The 24,026-nt window shown below is 33.4% G+C and overlaps 1 protein-coding gene across 3 annotated transcripts; it reads left to right on the top strand.

Moving 5' to 3' along the window:
* Positions 1–317: 317 nt before the first annotated feature.
* On the top strand, positions 318–23,940 carry LOC105363444 (prominin-like protein). 3 transcript variants are annotated; one of them, XM_011501151.1, is made up of 14 exons: positions 318–702; positions 14,561–15,181; positions 15,310–15,431; positions 15,545–15,568; positions 16,142–16,443; positions 16,510–16,659; positions 16,723–16,938; positions 17,018–17,573; positions 18,165–18,323; positions 18,399–18,520; positions 19,430–19,480; positions 20,621–20,785; positions 23,203–23,313; positions 23,388–23,940. In XM_011501151.1, the coding sequence occupies exons 1-14, from the start codon at positions 411–413 to the stop codon at positions 23,398–23,400; spliced, it is 2,904 nt and encodes a 967-aa protein (XP_011499453.1). In that variant the 5' UTR covers positions 318–410; the 3' UTR covers positions 23,401–23,940. The 3 variants fall into 3 exon arrangements, with proteins under 3 accessions (XP_011499453.1, XP_011499437.1, XP_011499445.1); XM_011501135.1 differs by lacking the exons at positions 19,430–19,480; positions 23,203–23,313; positions 23,388–23,940 and having other exon boundaries at positions 20,621–20,938; XM_011501143.1 differs by lacking the exons at positions 15,545–15,568; positions 19,430–19,480; positions 23,203–23,313; positions 23,388–23,940 and having other exon boundaries at positions 20,621–20,937.
* The last annotated feature ends 86 nt before the right edge of the window (positions 23,941–24,026 follow it).

The raw sequence follows: 24,026 nt of genomic DNA on the forward strand, positions 1-24,026 counted from the left end.
GAAGAGCGAAGCCTCCTCGAGGCTCGGCGCAGGCGCTCGAGTTCGCCGTTACGCTCCTTCCTTCCCAGCGGAGGACATCCACAATCGGCTGACGCGGTCGATACGCGCGACACATGTACTGGATTGTAGAAGTGGCTTAACGGTTAAAGCGCTGCCAATCGTGCGTGCTTGGGTCATGAGCACGCGAGTACGCGAGTGTGTGAGTGCATGCATGCTTGCGTGCGAGAATCGCCACCGTCGCTTTGTCAGCCGGGGAGTGGAGGAGCCGCGGCTCGCAAGAGAGCTGAGAGAGCGCGGAGAGTCAGTCGCCAGCGGTGCGTCCGAGGCGCAGTAACGAGAACGGCACGTGTCGGCTTCCTCGGTAGCCGTCCTTCCCGATACCCTAATCCCCGGCGGTAGTGCGCGTCGACATGCGTCCCCTGCTAGGCTTGGCGTCGTCGCCGCCGCCGTTGCTGCTGCTGCCGGTCTTCCTCCTCCTCCTTCTCCAGCTGCTCGGGCACGGCTCCGCGGAGATGAGCGAGAGGCTCGCGCGCAAACTGAACGAGACGATGGCACTCCAGTCGGTAGCCTATAGCCGCGTCAATGAGACCGGACTGGCCTACAATGCCACCACGAAGTTCAATCCGCGCGGCATGGGCCAGCTGTACAACGTCACCAACATGTTCATCGACCTCGTGCAGCGCAAGCAAGCCTACCCCGAGGGTGAGTGAGTCACTAGGCGCTGATGGAGTGCCCGCCGCGCTCTCGCCAAGAAAGCCAACGAGAATAGAAATGCGTACGAGTGGATAGAGAGAGAGAGAGAGAGAGAGAGAGAGAAAGAGAGAGAGAGAGAGAGAGAGAGCGCGAGCGAGTGAGCGAGAGAATTTGAGACGATCGTGGAGGGAAAGAAGGGAGCCGACCTCTTCGACGATGTTGCCCCGCGTTCCGTTCCGCCTCCCCCGTCCTATAAGGCGCATCGCCGTTGATCGCGCGCGTCTCCTTTGTTTTCGGTCGTCGTCGCGACGTATCGTCATTTCAAATTCGCCGTTCCTTCCGTTTGTTCAAGGACTTGGCGAGCGAGCGAACGGATTGTGGCATTGGTCGAGGGGAAGGGGGTGCAATTTATAGTGAGCTGCTGTGTCGTTGTCTCGCGTCGTTGATCCCCTTTTTTGTCGTCGACACCGACGGTCGACCAGATACATGAACTCCTCCAACAACGACTCGCGCGTTCACCCAACCTACGTGTGCGGACCCCGGGGGCCATTGACACCTCGATCGCCCTCGAGGCACTGAAAAGGAAGACTCGAACACCCGCTAAGGACAAAACAAGAGCTGTGTTTTTAATTTTAATATTTTATAACATCAACACCACAGTTCGACGTTTCATTGCTCCCCTCGTCGCCGCTCCTCGCTCCTCCCCCGGATACTCCGATCGTGAACCCAACGCAGCATCTTCGCCAGCAACTAGCTCGGAATTATTGATGCAATCGCAACTAATGATAATATGCTCGGAAACGACAGACTTTTTATCGTGCTCCCTCTCTTAAACCCCTTCCCATCTCGTTCATAGTTTATTCTCATCATTTATTCACCAATTTGGGCACGCTCGTTACAATTTTCGATAAAGCCGGACAAATTTACTGCTTTAAACGAAGTATTCGAGGCTAATGTTTCTCTCCCGCGCTTGACTTTTTCCAAGAGACAGTTCTACTGCCTCGTCTTTGTTGCTCAACTCCACTGTCTCCTCCTTCTCTCCCATTGTGTCTGTCATCTGAGAAAAGAATTCAATTGGCGGCGATCACGCTACTTGCTGGATGTCAAAAATAATTGCCGCTGTAATCGCGCCTTTCTATTTCTTCATTCACCTATATGTTGTCGTATCTTGTTTTTGCAATACTAGAGCAACACATTTTAATGATTTTTTGTTTTTTTAAATTTTAGTACAAAGAAAGAACACTACTTTGTTCGTATTATGTAAGACTTATTAAGGTACAAGCTCAAATTACAGAAAACTATTATACAAAAAAATTATTGGTGCTACAAATGTAATATTGTCGGCCATCGTAGAGAAAACATGAAGACAAATTCAGCTCATGGTAACTGACAACGTGTTTCATTATTAATATTGGACTCGTGGACTCGTTTAGTTAAAACATTACGGATTATTCAATAATTACGGATGTATATAAAGAGCGACCTTCGCAACATGATTTACTTTTTTTTATTTATATTAATAACTGTCGGTAAGTAAAATAATACTTAGACATAATATTAAATCACACTTTCGCTCACTACTCGCAGTTTATGAAACGACATAAAATTATATGATTATTCCTTAAAATTCCAAACAAACATTTTATGAGTATTATCGAATGAAAGTTTAATCAAATGTTCGAAAATCACAAATAAAATTTTTGTGTAAATTAAATGTTAAATCTTCATGATGACCATATGAAAGTCAATATTATAATCAATGCTGGTCATGCTATATGATGAACTTGCATAATAGCTAAATATGTACACACTGGTGAAGAAAAATTGTCTCATTGTTTTGAGGCTTTAAATTAAATCGTGATTATTTTTCCTCAAAAAGTTTACTGATAGAAAGTGATAAACAAATAACGCGTCTACAACGATGTCTTATCATACTTGGCGTAAAAACCTAGAATACATAATCACAAAAATATGTAATGATTAGTTTGCAGATAAGATATCTTGATAAAATGATGCAGCTAAATTGAATCCTAAATATTATGTATATTTTAATATTTCTTAACGCTATCTCGTATATAAATAATTTTTAAATATCAGAAAGTTAATTATTCTAGTATATTGCAGTAACTGAAAAAAAACGAAAACAGTTTATGAAGATGAAAAGACGATCGAAGTCTATAAGAGTAAGCGATTAAACTTTTGTTAATGCTTTTACAATCAATCGCCTACATCTACCCACAACCTAATTAATAATAAAAATATATCACTTTAACCTAATTACCATGATATTTAGAAGATGTTGTATCATTCATATTATTCATAAGCTATTCATACGCTGTTTTATCTATCCAAAATTGGCAATTGTCACACGGACTACATACCGAGTATGCATATAAATTATATATCATAATTTATAACACACGATCGTTAATTTCACACAATACTACTCAACCGCCTTCAATTTAATCAGTTCCTTTGCACATTAACTAATTTTGTAAAATTTGAATACGAACTTTTTCATTAAATCTACAAAAACTCGTCACCGCTGACATAAATAGTAAACAAGAGTAAATAAAAAAAAAAAAAGTGCATTAGTTCTTTGACAATTCAGAGCTCCATATGTGTTAAACAACAGTATTTTTATGAGTAATAGAAAATAAATATCGACATTACTTTTAAAAGTAACGGAAAATGTAGAGTTCCAATGTGAAAAATTGAAGGAAAATGCTGCCTTCGCTACATTTCTTTTCAAGTGATATAAGCGATATAAGAGAAAATACTTTGGCACATACGTAAGATGAAGATAAAAATGACATTTAGGTAACATTCATTAACGAGCTTTCTAATACTTTCATGTAGGTTAAACAATATGCCTGCACACAAAATTTATTAACTTTGGGTTGATTTTGCATTTGACATCGTTTCACGATTAATTTTCAACGCTCGAGACTTTCACGATAGCGCAATGCTAAATTCGCACGATATTGTCCAATAAAACGATGGTTCGATAGATGGTACGAGCGCTCATATATACTTTATTATTCACCTCTGGAATTGTTGGGCTGATTTTCACTTAACTTAACGTCAAGTTTATAATTGCAATTATCATTCACGAGGTACTTTTTTAGCTGTAGTTAAAATCTTTTGAAGACGCTTGATGAACTAAATTTACTCGAAAAACTGTTTGCGGGAAATTCTAAAAAATCTCTCATTCACCAGATCGAAAAAATTGTCAACATTTCAGAAACTTCCATTTCTCGTTACTATTAAGATATAACTATGTGTATGTTAATTAAGTATGTGTTACTCACATAGAATTGTTCGACTTGTAAAATTTACTGGCCTAAATAAACATCTTGCATTCTTTGATGCAGAGCTGTTTTCGGCTCTCAAATACGAATATTCGCGAAAAACGCAATCGTTTTGCAAGCCTCATGTTCTTCAACTTATATTGTTACAGAATTATAAATTATACTCATTAAAAGATGAATGAAATAATTTGTAAATTTGTCATGTCTTAATGTTTCTTTATTACGTGTACAGTGCATAAATTACAAAGTCAAACTACAAAATATCACATTTCAATATATGCATATTCTCTTATACACTTGAGCATTTAAATATTTGCAGTTAAATAATTTTTTATCGTGAAAAGATTAATCGAATGTACTCGTTAGCTTAACTATTATAAATTATAATCTAGAATATTGTACATCAATTTTTTGTCACTACTAATTCACTCCTAGCAAAAAAGAGTTCAAAATTTAAATATTTGTATCGCTCGATTCAACAACAATCGAATCATCAACGATACCAATTTCACTCTTTGTTCCTAAACTTTGGCATATTATATCGATATTTCAGCGTGTAATACACAATATGCAGTATCTGTTCATAGTACTTTCCGGTTTCACCTCACCTGCGAGCATTTCAAAATGCATATAATTCTCGCGCACTTCGTGGTCCTAAAATTTGACAACACTATATGGTATGATAAAACACAAATGACAGATAAAAATCCGATAATTATCTTTGTGAAAAATAATTAATCATCTTTGTGAAAAAATTGCTTTTCTAGCTAAAATAATAATGTACTCGACATACATTGAAATGAAATATTATTTGGTTATGTAAATAGACACGGCGTACATCAATTGATACACTACATGTATTGTTTTAATTTTTATTTTTAAATGAGTACTTTCCGACTTTCAAGTAAATGAAATACTATATTCTATCAGTAAGTGATGTGCGTGACGATAAAGTGCGCCTTAACGTCACCGCAGTGGTTTAATATCTCGTTGACTATCGTGAACATGAGAAGCTTGTGCATATTAAAACGAGCGTGAAACACACGCAGGCACCGAAATTTTAGCCATGGATGTGTGTACGTGTGCACTTAAAATCACTTGTACAAAAACTATTACATTGATGCGGCATTACGTGGATGGTAATTTGAGACGAATATGTAACATAGGTTGTAAAAATATTATGCAACAATTTCAACTTCCTGCCCCGTTAATTTTTATCAACTTTATTTTATTAAGCGAGCCACGGTTAATACGCCTTTAGTAGACGTACAGAGGCCGATGATGCTGGAGTAATTATGACGTACTCGAAACATAGTTTTAAAAACAAAATTATACAGTACTATGTGGTTACATTGGATGGGCTTATGTATCACTAAGAGAGTACTTGGAACACAGATAAAGAGATGCGTGTTTGTACATACGGGAGACAATAGAAAAGTCTAATTTTATGAACGTTCTGTTGATTCTTTGAATAAAGAAATCGTATTCGACTTGATGTATATTGGTTGCCGAGTAAAGTTTGACTCGATTTGCGTGTCATTTATTACAAAAGATATGTTAAAAAGCACTCATCATGTATATACAAATAAAATACGCTTGATGTTACAGTGCTTTTATGATTGCTCGGGAAAGTACTTTAAATTCAGGCAGAAGAGAAATGGAAATAAAAATGTCGGTCGGTTATGGGAAAATTATTAAAAATAGAATGGAATTGTCAGGAACATTGGATTTCCTGCGTCGTCCTCACATGTTATCGTATGACAGCGCAAAAACATTTTTCCATATTTGAATTATTCGATGGATTATTATTATAATGGCTTTTACTAGTCACATAAATAAAAAAATTATATTTCGACTTTGACAAAACGAAAAATAATTGTTAAATTATAATCATTTATTACTCAACCAGATTATGTAACGATGATCGATATTATACATCTTGGATTAAAAGTACATTTACGTAAATAAGTCATTATCCTCAAATGCTTCACAATTTTGCCATACATTTTTTATTATTTTTATGGCTCATGAAATATTAAAAATATTTTATAATTTTAATAAATATACATATACACTAATAAACTCTCATTTCAAATAATAATTGATTTTTAATTATCATAAATTTACGAGAATAATTTTAGTGAATTACTGCTTGCCGTAATAGCTATAATAATATCTATTTCATTCTAGCTTTTAAATGAAAATTTCGAACTAAAATACAAAATTTATCATGGAATAATCTTGCTCGTACGATTTTATCCAAGATTAATTTAATGTTACTCTGTTACACGAATAATATTAATTTTAATATCGAACTACTATTTGTAATTTCTATGAAGAAATTCTAGGAATGTAAATGTGAAAAATCAATAAACGAAGAATTATACACGATGGCATTATATATTATCTTTTAAAATTTACTGCAAGTTAATTACGAAAATTCGATTTCATCATTATGGCTCTTAACAAATTATTGTTTCCTACTAATGAATATCTAACTAATATCGATTTAACTTCCAATATGCATTTAATTTACTTTTAAATATTTTGACCACTGACTATTATTATTACTATTAATATACTTTTTTCAGGTCAAGTAATGACTTTACAGCATTCAAGTAGATTAAAAAATTTAATGCTGCTAGACATTTATCGCGGTACTTTAAAAAGACTAGGATATAATGAATGATTGGTTTAAGTAGTTATTCAAACATTGTTTTTGACTTATGGTTCAAACTTTATTCATAATCAAGGCTAAATTTGTTTCAAATTTTGTGTTTAATCAATATCACCTTCAAACGATTTCAAGCATTAATTTCAAGATCTATTGAACAACACATTTCTACGATAAAAATTCGGTAATTTTTTTGTTGCCATACCCGTTCATACAAAATTATTGTATAACATTATTAGGTGCAATTGTAATATCTTTATAAATAATTGACCTTGCCATAATGATTTAATATCGACATAAATATGAATGAAAGTAAGACTACGTTATGTATGTTTCGACCCACATTATACTGCTTACGAGTCCAATGTATAGCGCGAGATTATTATTTAAATTGATGTGTATTAGATTTGAATCAAGCGAATATTTTTACAAAGTCCCTTAATAACATTACATTATCTTATGGCACTTATTCATCGAAGCTGCGGATCACACACACACACACACACACACACACACACATTCTGCGAATCAATCGTAAGCTGCATACGTTCGATTGTAGGAAATCTATTAATTAAACGGGCCGCATCTTTATGAAGAAGAACGTTGGTCCTAAGCAATCAAAGCATAAAATAAATAGAAGATTAGTATGTCAAAGCTTACTTTGAATCGTCGAGGAATGAAATAAAGTGATCCACGGACATTGTGAAATAGGCATACAAGGAAGAGGGAGATCCATCAACGCGCGAATGAGATCACCTTATAAGCAATTGGAAAGCGCCAATTATTTCGTGAAATCATCATCATTGACGGAAGCATAACAGGTATGGCGGGATATCTCGGCCCAAGAACGAGGACAGAGCGAGGATCGATCAGTTAACGGTTACGATTGAAATCCATGTTGCGCAGCTACGTGTGCGACCCCCCCCCCCCACGGTTACTTGCCATTCTTACGTCACAGCATACAATGGCCATAGTGAACCATTTCTATAAAGGCGAATGCGATATAGAATGTGAGACAAGTCTACCACCTAAAGACTTCCACCTCCACCTCCACCCTCTCGTCCCTATGCCATTTATACACGTCAATTCCTCTGATTCAGCGTATCCAATCGCACTGGGGAGCTTCGTTCCAAAAAGCTACCAGCACAAGCTCGCAAGACTCGGTTACGAGGCCGATTTCACCGGCGAAGGGCAAAAGCTGTTAGATAGGCAATGGTGTCGCGCTTTTTCTGCGCGCCACTCGACCCGCTTTCTCGAGTATGTTTTATCCCCTTCTTGGCCTTTTACTCGGTCTTTTCGGATGCCTCTTGGTTAAATCTGTTATCGCCCATCCCGTCAATCCGCCTTTTCACAAACGCGCATATCGTGCTGTTCACGCTCGCTCGGCCTTCCGATCTTGTAATCACTAATGGTACTGCAATGATGCAAATGAGACTTATTACACGGGCCACGGTAATTAAATATCGTGAATGAAAGCCTCTGCCTTTTTTATAGCTCACGACTTTTATTCCTCATCAGCAAGCCGGGCTTCATGAATAATACCAGCCGACGTTATTCTTGGCTTCGTTATCAAAAAACATTGAGTTACTACGCCTCTTTCCTTCTATTCCTTAATATTCATTCCGAGAAATTTGACGTGGTTGTTCTTTTTCTCTCTGCTGAATGAATCACTAGACACTGTTGAGGCTCGTAAAATCTATTTATTATAAACCGTTATCTACCTTTTCGTAGAATGCATAATCAATCATAATGATTATGAGTCTTGTCGCATATGCACACGAAATATTGCAATATTGATGGCATTTAAACACTATCGATAATTTTCATTTGATCTTTGATATTATTCTCGCCCGATCTCTAAAAATACACTCATTTACAATTTCGTTTAAAATCACGTCTCTTGGAAGTTATTCTCCTTTCTTGTGCAAAGATGGGTCACTTTATTTGCGGCCTTCCCAATGCGACGCTTTTAGAGTGCAAGCGAATGTCGAGATTTTAAGAGAAATTTCTAAATATAATTTCATCGGTATTAACGAAGTTTGGCAAATTTTTTATACAATTACGCAAATACAGCGATTTATAAATAATACAATGTTTGACACGATCATCAAAAATGTATAAATAACTGAGCTCGAAATTTTTACAAGTTTGCCGAGTTAAAGGACGAGAGTGATCGGGCGCCGCATTTATGCATAATTTTAAAGTTTTGTTTATATGTTTAGTTATGGCTAAACTTTGGAATTTTTACTTGAGAAAATGTTCTTTTATCGCTTGTACGCCGTCATAAATTTCGTGGCAGTTCAAAGAAGAACGAAAATGAAACACAACACCTTCGAGTGAGCGAGATGAGCGATAAAATCGGTTTACTGAATTTATTGCGATTGATGAAAAAGGACTCGAGCGCTAGAATACTAGCTGCCGGTTTTCCTATTTGTTGGATAAAGAAATACACGGAGAAAAATTCATTTATCTCAGTATATAATTGTTTGCCTCTATATAGTTAAATGGCCTTTCTTATGATGCCTACAATACAGAAAAAGATAAAGAAATCATTTGTAAGGTGTATTGACGGCATCATACCAGTCGACATCCGGGACATAAAACGATAAAATAAAAGTGTGGACGTTTGAATTGGAGCGTGTGTAGTATTGGCAATCTTATAATGATAATCGAAATATATGGATCCAAAAGATTTATTGTACATTCTGTGTATTTTATTTAAATATATAATTATCCTTACTAATGTATTTATTCTAATGAAATAATCATGATTTTTACTATAAATAAGACGCAAAATTAAAAGTGACCGCTAAATGCAGCCATTTCAAATATGAAAAAGATATGTAAGAGAGCGAGAGGGGGGATAACGTATTTATTTTTAATGCAAATGGCTTTTACATATTTTAAAAATATTAAATAATTTTCATCGTATATCGCATATTAAGAACACCTCTCTCACTAATTACTTAGAATATAAATAAGATTATAAACTGATGTAAATATCAGTAAATCTGTGCTTTCCTTGGTGACTCTTGGTGACAGAGGATCATGAAAGGTGAATTACAAAGTACAAAAGAGCGAATTCATCCGAAATATATATATCCTTCTCAATATCTCGACTGAAGTATAATATTGACCTCGTCGTCACGACTTGCCGCGTTGGCTTGTAAATCAATAAAGTCGCTACGCTGGAAACAATACTTTTTCATGTAAAATATGAGTGTCATTGTCCCTCGTCGCTATGATTAATAGTTGAAAAGGGAGAAGGAAAGGAAAAGTAAAATGAGTTTTAAGTAAACGTGTTCACGCTTGGTGACTAGTAGTAACATTCGGAAAAATTGTTGTCCGAGGCACTTCGTACCGATGATACGTGGCCAAGCGTAAAATTATTTGCTAAAAGTAGCATGCAAATTATATCTGCGTGGCGGTAAATTTTTTTTTGTAAAATTCGAAGTCATTTTTATTTTTCATGATCTGTACAAGTAACTCTTGCATTTTCTAATTGAAAAGCTATTCTTAAATAGATAAAAAAAAACTTCACTCTCGAAAATTGTAGTGTATAATTTTATAAATTATCTAGTTAGTATTATGTGGAATTGATCGTTTTACTTGAAATAATAATTCTTCTAATTGTTATACATTGTTTATATATAATTAATACTAGCCTTACATTGCCGTAGAATATCAATATTATAATATAATTCATATTTGAATTAACACTGTTGTTAATATTATATAATGCCTGTACTAAATGTTATTAGGAATAACATTTGTTAAAGCATGAATAAATCGCATATCTTAAATATTTCTAGCTGGATGAAATACTGATTTGATTTTATGAATCTAGATTGGAATATATAAATATACAGTAATGTTATTCCCTTAATCAAATATTTTCAGTTGAAATGTTTATTTACGTTGATAATTGCTTTTTATAATATGAAAAATAGTATACATTTTACATTCATGTAAAAACGAAATGAATAATAAAAGAACCAATATTCATAATATAGTTTATTGTAAAAATATTTTAAAATGTAAATATTTTACCAAAATTCACATAACCATTAGTTACGAGTAACAAATTTTGTACGTAGAATTCTAAATATTACGTCGTAAATATTGAAAAACTTATTATAATTGACGTTTTAGATAATGAATTTTGTTTTTCTAATAAACTCCATCGTTTCTTCTTAATTAAGTTAAGAAAATGGCATTTATTGAAAAGAAATATTTACTTTGTCGACATCATATTAATTTACAAACTCCTAATTGGACAAAATATAAAAATAACTTGTGGTGATAATGAACTTGATCAAAGTAAGCTTGGATAAATAAACTTGTTATTTAAACAATATAAAATTATATAAATTTTTTCCATATAAATTAATGTTGCCATGTTTAAGTTACAAAAGTGAACTGCAAAAAATAGAGATTATGATTTTAAGCGACACGACTACAAAAAAAGTTATCACGTGTATTTTCAAAACATAATATTTCTATCGGATATGTCAATGATATAAAATTTTTAATTCGATGCAAAAGCAGAAATGAAATTTTTTCAATTCGACAACGATGAGGAGATGGAAATTATACATCATGATATATATATATTCATGCACACATAATGTAATATTACATTGCTAATATTAAATGCTATCTATTGTACTATTCTTAAACAAGAAGCGGACAATTATATTCCATCAATAAGGAGAAATTAGCTGATGATTTTTAAGAAACGGCGCCCTCTAATCAAACATTTGGACGTTTGAAAGAATGGAGTGTGTTACGTTAATGAAACAGCGATAATTGTTTGACATTGACTTTGTCGCATGGCCTTTTCTCCAATAACTCGCGCCTTATTCCCGTTTACGGTCTTTGCGCTCAACGGCACGGAAAAAATTGAGGCTATTACCGATCGAGTGCACGTGTCGAAACTCCCATGTAAGTATTCATTTTATGCTTCGCAAGGTTGTAATCAAGTGTCTTCGCTTAAGATGACTTGTGATTTCCAATATCTTTTGCCATTTTGTGAAATTCCAATTGTGATGCTCAATTGATTACAGTACATAAATAATCGAGGAAGAGTATAATAGTGTCGTTATAGGATAAGAAGCATCGTATAGCTGTAGTATAGTACCTATTTCATAAAGCTTTGATTTAAAAAAAGAAACAATGCTTACGGCTGCCATAGAATAAAGTATCGTATTATCTTGAATATCGTACTTATTTTAAAGAAATTGTAATTTTTGTTTTATTAGAAGAATTGCCTCGTTTGTAACAGAATTCCATTATGTAAACAAACATATTGAATATTGATTGATATTTACTTTTCTTACAAGTCTCATATAATAGATAAAAAAAAGAAATAATGGTATTATTTTCTACACCGTACGCGTATTGAGAAAATTGAATATCAATACAGGCATATGAGTAACTAAAAGTTGGTTAACTCGGATGATAGTGTAATCAAATAATTAGATTATAATTATTACAAAAGGTGTGTATCTTTTAACGTGTAAAGGGAAATTTTGCATATATTTCTTATGAATAACATGGTTGTTTATTTACAAATTGCATAGTAGAATGATTTCAACTCATTAAAACTGTGAACTTGGCAAATCAAAATCGAGATAAATAATAACTTTCGAAGCCATGTACGAAGTACTGCTATATACGAATATGTACATTAATTTTTAACAAAGAGCAATCATGAAATGTATATTAATAGCAGTGATAGTATTGTGGACAACTATACTTAAATGACATAACAAATGTGTAAATATCTCGACAAGAAGCCAGAAAACAGTGAATCTTTCTATTCATGAAAAGGATGATAATGTCAGCTACCGATTCAAGTTGCATTATGATCATTAAATTTATAATTTGCTCGCTCATAATTCGAATACAATGTCATTATGTGCGCGCTTGGCCTTAAAATACAATGGAAGGCGGATGAGAATAAAAATCATTGACTCGTTCATGTTTCAACAATATGCTATGAAACTAACGATTACGAGATTTTACAACGGCAGGACTGAACTTGGCTCACGTTAAATTTCAGGACCCTCACAGGCGCATGCGCCCCATCAGCTGTTGCCCAATATGGCAATGTATACTTCTTTCCATTTTGACAGAGAGCAATAACGACAAGATTTCATACGAACGGACGTTTGTCTAGATAACGTTTCGCTGACTTTCTTATGAAATGCGCGGCAATGAAAGACTCACTTGCCATTACGTAAAAGTAAGCCGGTGCATCGAATTACCTGGGATGTAGGTGCTTTTTTTCTATTGGCGTGTTTTTCTCGGCTCTATTTTCACTTTCCTGCACTTCTGTTGCTTTAGAAACATTGAATGTATATGAGAAATCGCGAAATGTGATTCATCAAGATTTATGAAACTATATTTTTCAAATGCTATTATCGAAGCGTCTTATTTGTATTTTTGAATAAAAATGCTTTCTCTCGCATTATATGTTTTATTTGAAATTGATTAATTGTCATTGAAGTTTTATTATATCCTGCACCGCTTTGATTCAAATATATTTCAACTGATAAAGTAATGTTAAAGAAAGAATATCGATTTTCAGTTCATTTTCAATGAACAGTTTTTTCCTTTTCCCTATAATTCAAACTATTGAAAGTATATTTGATACATTGAATTTTTAATAGAACTTGGTAGATAAAAAATACTTTATCATTAAATATCAATTTTATTCGATACGGGTGTATGTGCGTGTGTGTGCGTGCGTGCATATATAAGATAAAATAAATAAGCGTATAATTTTATATTTTTGTAATATATTCAATGTTCGATTAAAATAAAATGTATTGTGTACTTTTGATGCCAAGCGAAATCACACATATATATCTATTCGCTAAAGTTGTAAATCTTTCTGTTTCATACTTTTATTTGATTACAGTGCAGACATTAAATGGAAGTTTAAAATACTTTCAATAAAAGTACTGTTAGATCAACTTTTATAGTGCTGAAAATTTGTCATATGTACGCAATTTTTTAATCTTTTACAATACAATCAATTTATTATTTATATGGTATATTAATTTCTTATTAAATAAAACATACAATAGAAGTTAAACATACTATAGAAAACATACTATAGAATTTATAGAATAATTATTAGAATGGTAATTTTTATTATTCAATAAAATGTACCTTCATGGGTCTAAATCAGTCCGATTTCATGTAAAAAATACAATACATTTAGTTTTTAAAAAATAAATTAATTTAATATAATAACATCGATTTTCCTATAAATTCAATTTTTTTAATTTGTTGAATAGTTTGCATACAATTTGATTTTCTTTAAACAAATAGATTGGCTATTAACATATTTAAACGAGTTATTAATTTTTCAATAATTAAATTAAAATTTGAAGACTAAGAACATATTTACGCTTATAATTCCTTTTTGAAACCGTTCGATTTGCATGTTTTTTTCATAAAATTACACGAATATGTGATTTAATATTTTAAGAAATTAATTTCGTATTAAATTGTAACATTTGATGGTGTGTTGTAATCGAGATAAACGCTGTTCTGTATCTTTATAAAACAAAAAAGCAATTTAATGTTGACAAAGGAGTATTTTCTTTGTAAAGAAATAAAATCGTGATTATTATCTCAACAGTATAAACAGTAGTAGCATAAGGAATATCCTTTATTTTGCACTTGACGAGACTAATCATCTCCTCTTACATTTCCTACTATTCTGTAATAGATTCGATTAATTGCTATGAAATTCGAGCTAAGTTAATCGCAGAATAAAATAACAATTTACCCATTCAAGACAGTAATCTCGAAGATGAATTGGCATTAATAATCTCACTAACATTTTACATTTTCAACAACTTTTTAGGTATGATACGGTTGGTGAACGGAACGCCAGTACTTGCCGATCCAACTTCGGAGTGGCACATAATTTTGACCCATTACGGTGGATTAGCTGGTCTGGGCCTGGCCGGAATACTCCTTGCAGCAGTCCTTCCTTGCGTGGGCCTCTTTTTCTGCTGCTGCAGATGCGCCGGAAACTGCGGCGCTCGCAGTGAGCCCTTTGACAAAAAGCACGACCATTGTCGTAAAATCATGCTGAGCGTCATTCTCATCGGTTTCGCAACAATTCTCCTGTTTGGGGTTGTTTGTGCCTTTGCCACCAATGAGCAGATGCAAGAAGGCACGCGCGACTTGCCGAAGGCTGCGCGCACGAGTCTCGGTGATGTCAAGCTGTACCTGGGTACGACCAAGCGTCAGGTCGAGACGTTATTGAAGGTGAATTATGATGAGCTCGAGCTGGCACTCAATGTTATACTGCAAGCAAGTGGGAAAATTGTCACCGAGCAGCTTGCTGAGTCATCGCATGCCGTGTCGCTTATGAATCTAAACGACATTGTCGCCGGACTCGATAACATACGCAAAGATTTAAAGATGATGAATGACATTACAAAAGAACTCAGAAACAACGCTTCCCACCTCGAAATCCGTAATTAAAACTTTTATATGTCTAGCTTTTAATCAGTTATTTAGTGTCACTAACCTTTTATCTCTTTCTCTCTCTTTCTCTCTCTCTCTCTCTCTCTCTCTCTCTCTCTCTCTCTGCTAATTACATAGTTGTCCGGAAGGTACGTGGCAATCTCCTTCAAACCTTGACGAACTGCGGCACGCAGGACTGTAAAGATGTGATGCACAAATACAAGATTAGCGAGATGACGGTTAAAGTGGACTTCGATAAGGTGCATAAACACTTTTATTAAACTTTCTCTAAGTGTCTCAAAAATATCTCACATTTTCTAGCCACTCGATTTACACGATATGCAATATAATAGTTTATTCGTTTTTAACGCAGTACTTGGACCGATACTTTCCAAAGGTACATACATCCACACATTCTGCTCCTGCATAAGTATATAAAATACATCGTTTTTCAAGTTGTCAAGTTTCCATTTTTTAAAAATATTTATTTGCTATTAGTTTCATTTAGACGTTTCAGTATTACTAGTATATGCTATTAATGTACAGAGGCTCTTTTTATAATTGTCATCGAATGACGTATGACTTTGTTACGTATCCTAATACGTGTATATATAAAAAATGTAATGTAAGCATTTTTAACAACTTTGTAAATTTGTTTCGTTTCATGATTGCCAACATAGCTTGATACTGTAGATTACCGGCTATGCATGCGATACCCAATATTTTCTTTATATGCTTGAGGCTCTTGCTGTTATTTCATAATAAAATACTTGCCATTTAGATTTAGATTTGGTATTAAAAAAAAAAAATAAATAATGCATTTCATCCGTGTAAATCTCAATCCCATTTTATCGTGTAGAAAGTAAAAACGTATTTACCTAGCCAGCATGAATCAACGATTATGTAAACGTACTTAGCGATGATGTTAATTCGAAGAAGTAAGCTTACGCACGTACATGGATCGTTGCAGCTACCTGATCTCGATGTCACATATGTGCTTAACAACATTTCACATCTCATGGACGACAATATCGTAATGGAAGTGCGCAAGGGTATGGACCAATTTATGAACATCCAGAAGGAGATACAACAAGCAGTGAACCAAACGATACCGATAGTGAGTGCGAGTATAAGACGTGCCGGCGAATCCCTTGCCACGGTCGCAAGCAACATCATTCAACTAATCGATCGACTCAATATCGACATTGATAAGAAATATGTGCCGCAATTGGAATTCGCAAGACGACATATCGAGCAGTACTCGCCTTACAGGTGTGACAAATTACGGTGAGCGAGACTTGGACAATAGAGAAATTGATGAAACGGATCTCGTTGCAGGTATTACTTGGGATTAGGTATCTCGAGCATTCTCCTAACAGTTCTTATGTGCCTGAGCTTTGGATTATTGTGCGGTATTTGCGGGAAACGGCCGGATGGTTATGGTGATGACTGCTGCAACAAGGGCTCAGGGGCGCGCTTCCTTATGATGTAAGTTTATCTCAAAGGACCTACGTCTTGATTGGATGGATTTTAATATGGGAATGCTTCTAGGGCGGTATGGATAATTTTCCTACTGACGAGTATACTGATGATCATTACGGTCGTACACATGATAACCGGAGTCCTAGTAGAACGGGCGATCTGCGAGCCTCTTAAAAATCCGAGCGACAACAGGATGTTCGAGCTGGTTGACGAGTATTTGCAGATCAAACGAGTTCTATATCCGAAGAATCCGCATGCCGACATAAATATGAGTTATATACTTAAGTGAGTTTGATGGCAAAATCTTTTGAATGGTTTTATTTATCACTGGATATTAAATATATTACTCAATTTTCCGTTTCAGCACTTGCCACAAAAACGAGACGATTTACAGGGTACTGAAGCTACAATATATTATCGACGTAGATTCGTTGAGGGGGTATATCGATCGTTACGATATCAATCAGACAATCCACCAACTGGAGCAAAAGATCAGTCTCTCGCACGATTACAAAATCATAAGCGAAGCGGCGAGAGAGAAACTCAACGCCTTGGCACAAAGTGGATTGAGCGACATTAAATTTTATCAATACACTGAAAATCTGAGAGATAATATCACGAATATTAATCTCGAGCAATTGGGAAGTAAGCTGCTTGATCTGGCCTTGAGATTACCTAGAGGTTACGACAATGTCAAGGAAGACTTGTTAAAAAATGCCTACGATCTCGAAGGGTACCACCGCGACATTGTCAACCCTATGAGCAATTTGAGCAGCTTACTGAGCAGTAGTGCCATAGAGCTACAAGAGCACATCAAATTTAATCATACATCTATGGCACAAGCTATTCATTCTTTAGTCGATGAGGTTGATAAGGCCCAGATATTCATTACCGAAAGTGGACCTGCACACGTTAAAACGGTAATTTATATTATCAACGTAAACTCAGAATATAGTTATAGTAATTATACAAAATATACTTAATTTTGTATAATTAGTTTTGATTAAAATTAAGTCATTAATTTCTTCTTGCATCTGCAATGAATGTGCTAAGACTACATCATACCATAAAGTTACTGGCTTGAATAATAAAGTTTCAAATTTTAAGGGTGCAATAATTCATATGAAAAATAATAATACCATTAATTAATATATTATAACAAAATATTTACATAATTTTATTAGTTGTATTGGATTTTTTTTTAACTTAAGTGAAAATAATTCCAGTACATAAATGAAGAATAAAAAAAAGGAAATTAATAATGAATTTATTTTTGCGTTGAATTTTTAACATCAATAAGTTCTCGATTTTTAATTTTATTTAAAAAAAATAATTCACAAATCAATGTGTAATCATAGAAAATAAAAAAATATATGGTTAAACTAATTATACGTAATTATTAGTAATAATAAAAAATATCAATATATACATATATATTATTTACTTAATTTAATGTTCAGTAATTTCAGAAAATACTATATACATTCATATTTAAAATAATTTTTGTTCAGCTTGCTGCAGAGTTTGGTAAAGCATTTATCTATCAAGTTAATAGCTACCTCAATTATGTGATAAATAATACTCTAACGAAAGTTGGTAAATGTGGACCGATTTCAAATGCTTATAACGCAACAATCGTGTCTGGTTGTAATAAAATCCTAGATCCCTTTGTAAGTATTATTTATTTTCATTACCAAAATAATGTTAAAGTTATTTTCAAAAACATTTTGATTTTTTGCTAATAGAATGGATTTTGGGCAAGTGTCGGATGGTGTTTGGTTCTTTTCATCCCGACAATAGTTTTGTGTGTAAAACTAAGTGCTTTGTATCAAAAGTCAGATCCTTATCCAGGTCCTTTAGTTGAATCGTAAGTATTTTATTCATTTAAATATTTATTCATTTATTGATAAAAACGCATTCTTTATTAACTCGTCAGACTCTTAAGAATTGGCTTAAAAATTTTCTAATTGAGTTTGGCTAGTTTAAAAAAATTGACTTTTGACTCCTATCCGCTTATTGTCACGTAGGAATTATTGTATACTAATATTACATACTATTCCTATATATATAATTATATAAAATTATATAATTTTATTATATATAATATATAATTATATAATAATATAAAAGAGTTTCGCAGAAAAAGATCTTATAAATTATAACATATTTTAATTTGATCGTTCAACGCTGAAATAAAAATTCTTGTAAATTTCCGCTTTGTAATGAATGTTCCTTATTTCTATTGAACGGCATGACTGATCACTATTTACGCTAATAATGTTTTCGCTGTCATTCTTAATATTGATTGATATACGCTATGCGAAATTATACTTTCACATCAATGGTTCTTAAAAATATCAAAGTCTCGCATAATACATTATGAAATATTTAATACTAGAAACAATTTATGTGTTTGATATATTTGAGATTTTTTAAGTATATTATAAATAACATTACGAATATAATAAAATTTTTAAATAATTACGATAATATATTGTTTTGATATTATTCTTATGAGCCATTGTAATCAGTACTCATATCATCAAATTCAATTATAATCACTACAACAGATTTTCTGTTATAAAAACAACTACAATGTATGACTTTTGAAATTACATACTTATTTTATATCGCGTACAAGAGAACAAGTGAACGAATGTTGATTAAAAAAAAAAAAGATTTCAGAAGCAATTCATTTAGTACAATTATTAATTTGCTAATCGAATGTGTGGAGTGGTTGTTTAAATTATTAAACTGCTTAAACGCTCCGTTCCAGTGAATATTTGTATGACGCATATGCGGACAGGGATAACGTGCCGCTTGCTCAGTAAGTATTCAACATCAAGAAAGGAAAATATATATAACGTTAGCATGTCAGAGAATATTCAATTAAGCATGTATCGCACTTATTGAAAAAAGGTTTTTTTGAAACTAAATTTTTTAGTTAACTTTATATTGATATTATATGTAAGAAATAAAACAATAAGTAAATGAAGAAAAGAAAATTATCGATTCTATATGCTTTGAATTAATGAAATGTTTAAATTAAAATTTTTATATTATAATGAACTAATTTAATATTGTACTTTTGTGCACAATGCCAGCAAAATTTGAAATTTTATCAATCTTTCAGATGCCCATAATTTGTTATAGCACAATAAATGAACTGATTATTGTCTATTAGCTAGAAAAACACATTAAAAGTGTATGGAAAGTAATACTAATATCGGCAACTTATTATGTCACGCTTTGCAACAATTATTACATTATCTTGCTTTATCACAACACTCGGTCATTAAATTGCGTCACTATTTAAATAAAGAATACATTTGCCCTTTATAAGCTTGGATATATTATTTCATTATAATTAGTTAACATGATATATTCAAAGCAGATTTCGAGTATTTTAAGAAAACATTGTCAAACTAAGGAAAATTCTACGCTAATTGAAAGTAATATAAAGTAATTTAAGTTAGTCGATAAATATATTTAAAAATGTGAAATTAAACTTTTATATTAAAATTAATTTTTTTCTACGTTGCAATAAATATACGAGAGAAATATACGAGGGAAATATAAGAAAATACTGTCATTAAATACACTCCAAATAAGAATTTATAGAATTATCAGAAGTTATAGAAAACTGACTCGTGTTTAAACATGTCAACTTTCTGATTCGTTTTTCTCCGATTAATTATACATATCATCCGCATTCATACATAATCTCAAGAATATTTTCGCAACAATTTTACTTACTCATCACACATTAATTACTTAAACAAAATAAATAACAATAATGTAAAGTTTTCCTTAGCGCGTTAAAAAGCGCAGCTGCAGATACATCGGAGCGCGCAAGAACTCAAAATACCAAGGAATGTAAATAGATAGCACAGCCATCCGTTAGTTAATGCACAATCGCCGCTTGCTAATCTTACTATTTTAATGTCTCGAATCTCTTGTTTTTTAGCGTCCACGATAAAAAGTACGTAGCTCACGGCAGACATCACCCGGTCGGTGGCTACCCTGAGATCTACAATGGTCCGGCGATCGGTTATTCCGATCGCGAGCATATCGCGGATGCACACCAGAGCTCATCCCACCATGACTCACGATACTCGGACCTGGCCCCCAAGTAAGCCTAACTTAGGATTAATGAAATTACCTGTACAATTCGCGAAACTACCAATCTACCACTATCTATATAATTTGACAACGAGAGTACTTTATCGAGAAGCAGACTTTGTTGCGTTTGATTTTATTCTTCTTTTTCTTTACCGATACTGCAGTACTTGCGTATCCCGCTGAATTTGTTGTAACATTTTTATTTTTTGTTCTTTGATTTTGATTTTTGTTTTTACAAAGAGATAAAGAAGGTTTCACCGATTGGAGCACTGTTTTTAAAAAGCCGAGCATGTATGCACCATTAAACACATTAGTATTAATTCTCGAATCGACATATTTTAATTTTTTTTTTTTTTCAGAAAAAAGTGTCATACAAAAAATAATAAAATAGCTCATTTTCCTTCTTATAATTTGGAGAGTAAGTAAAATATTTCTTGAAAAAGATGAAACAATATAAACATGTTATTGACACTTTCACTAATGTTACCGTTTTATGACAATTACACTTTTTCAACAAGCAATTATTACCATTATGAATAGCCAATGTTCACAGCACACAATATTACTTAAACTATCGAGATAGTACGCTAATTTTTTGAAACATTTATAAAAAAAAATCAAAAAAGAAGGAACAACAAGACAACAATATATTATATATATAATTAGTAGAAAAAAGCTTTTTTTCATTAACTAATTTTATTATGTGCTCTTTCTATTGAATTTGCTTTGCAGTTCAAGCTCGCACAAACTGCACCAACCGTAATAATTGCCTTTTGCTAATTTGAATAATTTTACTAATGCATATGGTACAAAATATTATACAGTAAAAAATTAATGTGATTTTATAAATAATAATTTATTACGCTTATACTCATCATTTATAAAAGAGATAATGTTCTTTTTCTATCATTTTATTCAAATTTCTTTTCCTTTTTTCTGGTACTCGCCAGGGTTCCCACTCATCGCCAAATATTTTATTATTTGTCTTTATTTTAAATATATCAGTGGCAGTTAATATACCTATTTTAAAATTCATTATTATAATTATTGGTTTCAGTAATCTTTTTTTTTTAACAATTTCTTTATTTCGAATAAAGTTATTTATTATGTATGCTTGAATTTTGTGTTTCTTTAATATTTTGCGATTGTTATGTATGCGGGTGACAAGCAAAACTCATTGACTAGACCCAATATAAATGGCTAGCAAATATTATAAATTTTTGCAGGATAATATTTTTCTCTTTTTTGACAATATTACTTCAATATGGCCAATTTTTACATAGGTTTTACAACCAATGAAACTTTACAACGGAAGTAATACACTATAATCATCTTATTAATTAACAAACATTTTACTTCTCCCTACATTTTTGAAAGGAATTTCACTTCATATTTAATTTCATTACATTAAATGACTCACTTATAGATGCTTATTTCATTATATTCTTATTTATTTGGAAAATTTTTATAAATGGTGATTTTCGATTAAACGCTATACTGTTATTGAAAATAGAAACATAAAAGAAAAATAAAAAAAAATCGAAAAAATGAATCTCAATAATAATATACAAAGCAATGTTAGGAGAAGGACTTCAATGAAAAACTCCGTGTCACGATAAAAGTTTATTGTACTTGCGATAACCGAGGCAAATATGAATAACTCGTGAACTGTCTCACTGGTCACATTGTGTCTCCCGGTTATTTGCAGGTGAGTGGGAACCTTGCGGGGGGGCAACTTCTCGCGACACTCAAAACGCCTTCACACGTAAGTCGTCAGGATATCAAGATTCTTTCACTCTTTATCTTTCTCTATATTTACTTTGACATTTTTCTTAGTTTTAAATTTATAACTGCCTATCTCTTTTTCTGCGCATTCTCATTGTCAATTGCCATGTTATTACATTTCCAAATTAAGTATCAAAATGTTGACTGTACACGTATCTTAAAACCTCTATTACATATAATCTCATGTGCCCAGTGTCTTATTTTGATAGCTACATAGATTAACCATTTGCTTAATATCGTATGATGTAAATGCATTTAGAGTTTTGTAGACACTTGCTCTGTTACCATTTTATCTTGGATCCTTTACTACGACCGTCTCACTTATTCGTCCCAAGTATTAGTTCGTAATTTCAATTAGATAAGACCTTTAACCAAGCTTCTGGACATTATTATTATCCGATTGTATAGTCTGTAACTCTCAATATTATTGAGTATTTCCATCTCCTTTAAAAAATTAATGAATGAAACATAAGTAGCGATCGAGGTAATTGGACACTGTGATCATACATGCATTAACTCACCGTGGCTGCGTGTCTGTGTCCGTGCAAACATTATTCATACTCCTTTTCTCGTATTCACATACTACGTCAGGCAGACGTGCAGCACGGAGTGTAAATCGAGTCCTTTGAATTACCTCTGCAGGAATTGGGACTTTCCGAATGGTGGCCCTCCCCGGTATCAACCAGCCGCAGTGGCGCCGCCACTGAGTACCGAGTACGAGCGACCACCCCCGTACTATTACCCTGGGCCAGGGTAAGATCTTAGACATTGTAGGATAATTTAGGTGTAAGACACAATGTATTTAAACCGGCCGTCTACTATTTTAGGGAGCGGAATTAGAACGCGGGAGCCGTGGCGTGTGCGATGACGACCCTCGGCACCGTCGCTATGAACAGTCTTACACGCAGTTACAAAAGGACCCTCGGTAAGAGGAATAAACGGGATTATGTGTAGACACAATCACCTCTTGACACGCCACGGATATAAGTCGGACCACGAAGATAAATCATCTAATGCTCCCTGGATTGACTTTACTGAAAAATCACTTTTGGATCGCGCCAAAGCCTACGATCTTTATGTGACGCCCGAACGCCTGTGACGAATCTGATGCGAATGAATTCCTCTTCACCCCCTCTCTCTTACTCTGTCATTATATCCTTTATTTTATTTTGCATTGTATAATTCGCCAAATAGGTAGTTACTATTGCCTCATTCCTTGCATGATTGTTTTACAAACGGATGGAAAAAATAACGATTAATAATTTCTTTTAGAATGTCAAGAATTTGTAAAAAGAATCGAAAATAAACATTCGATACTGCCAATCGCACAGACACTTACATTATTAGACATTTGAAGCTTATCGATTCATGAAATTTTTACGAAAAGAATCGATCGATTAGTGATATTAGTGATTTTGTGGTCGAGTATAATATAATTAATGCAGTGCAATACTCGAGCGCGTTTA

The sequence above is a fragment of the Ceratosolen solmsi genome, unplaced genomic scaffold (genome assembly GCF_000503995.2).
Source record: "Ceratosolen solmsi marchali unplaced genomic scaffold, CerSol_1.0 scaffold10, whole genome shotgun sequence".
Lineage (NCBI taxonomy): Eukaryota > Metazoa > Arthropoda > Insecta > Hymenoptera > Agaonidae > Ceratosolen > Ceratosolen solmsi.

What these genes read in the sequence shown, in the direction of transcription:
- LOC105363444 (XM_011501151.1), top strand. Translation starts at nt 411, where the DNA reads ATGCGTCCCCTGCTAGGCTTGGCGTCGTCGCCGCCGCCGTTGCTGCTG. An exon ending in GGGGCGCGCTTCCTTATGAT is followed by an intron (nt 16,660 to 16,722) that starts GTAAGTTTATCT and finishes GAATGCTTCTAG; the next exon opens with GGCGGTATGGATAATTTTCC. An exon ending in TACTCGGACCTGGCCCCCAA is followed by an intron (nt 20,786 to 23,202) that starts GTAAGCCTAACT and finishes TTACCTCTGCAG; the next exon opens with GAATTGGGACTTTCCGAATG.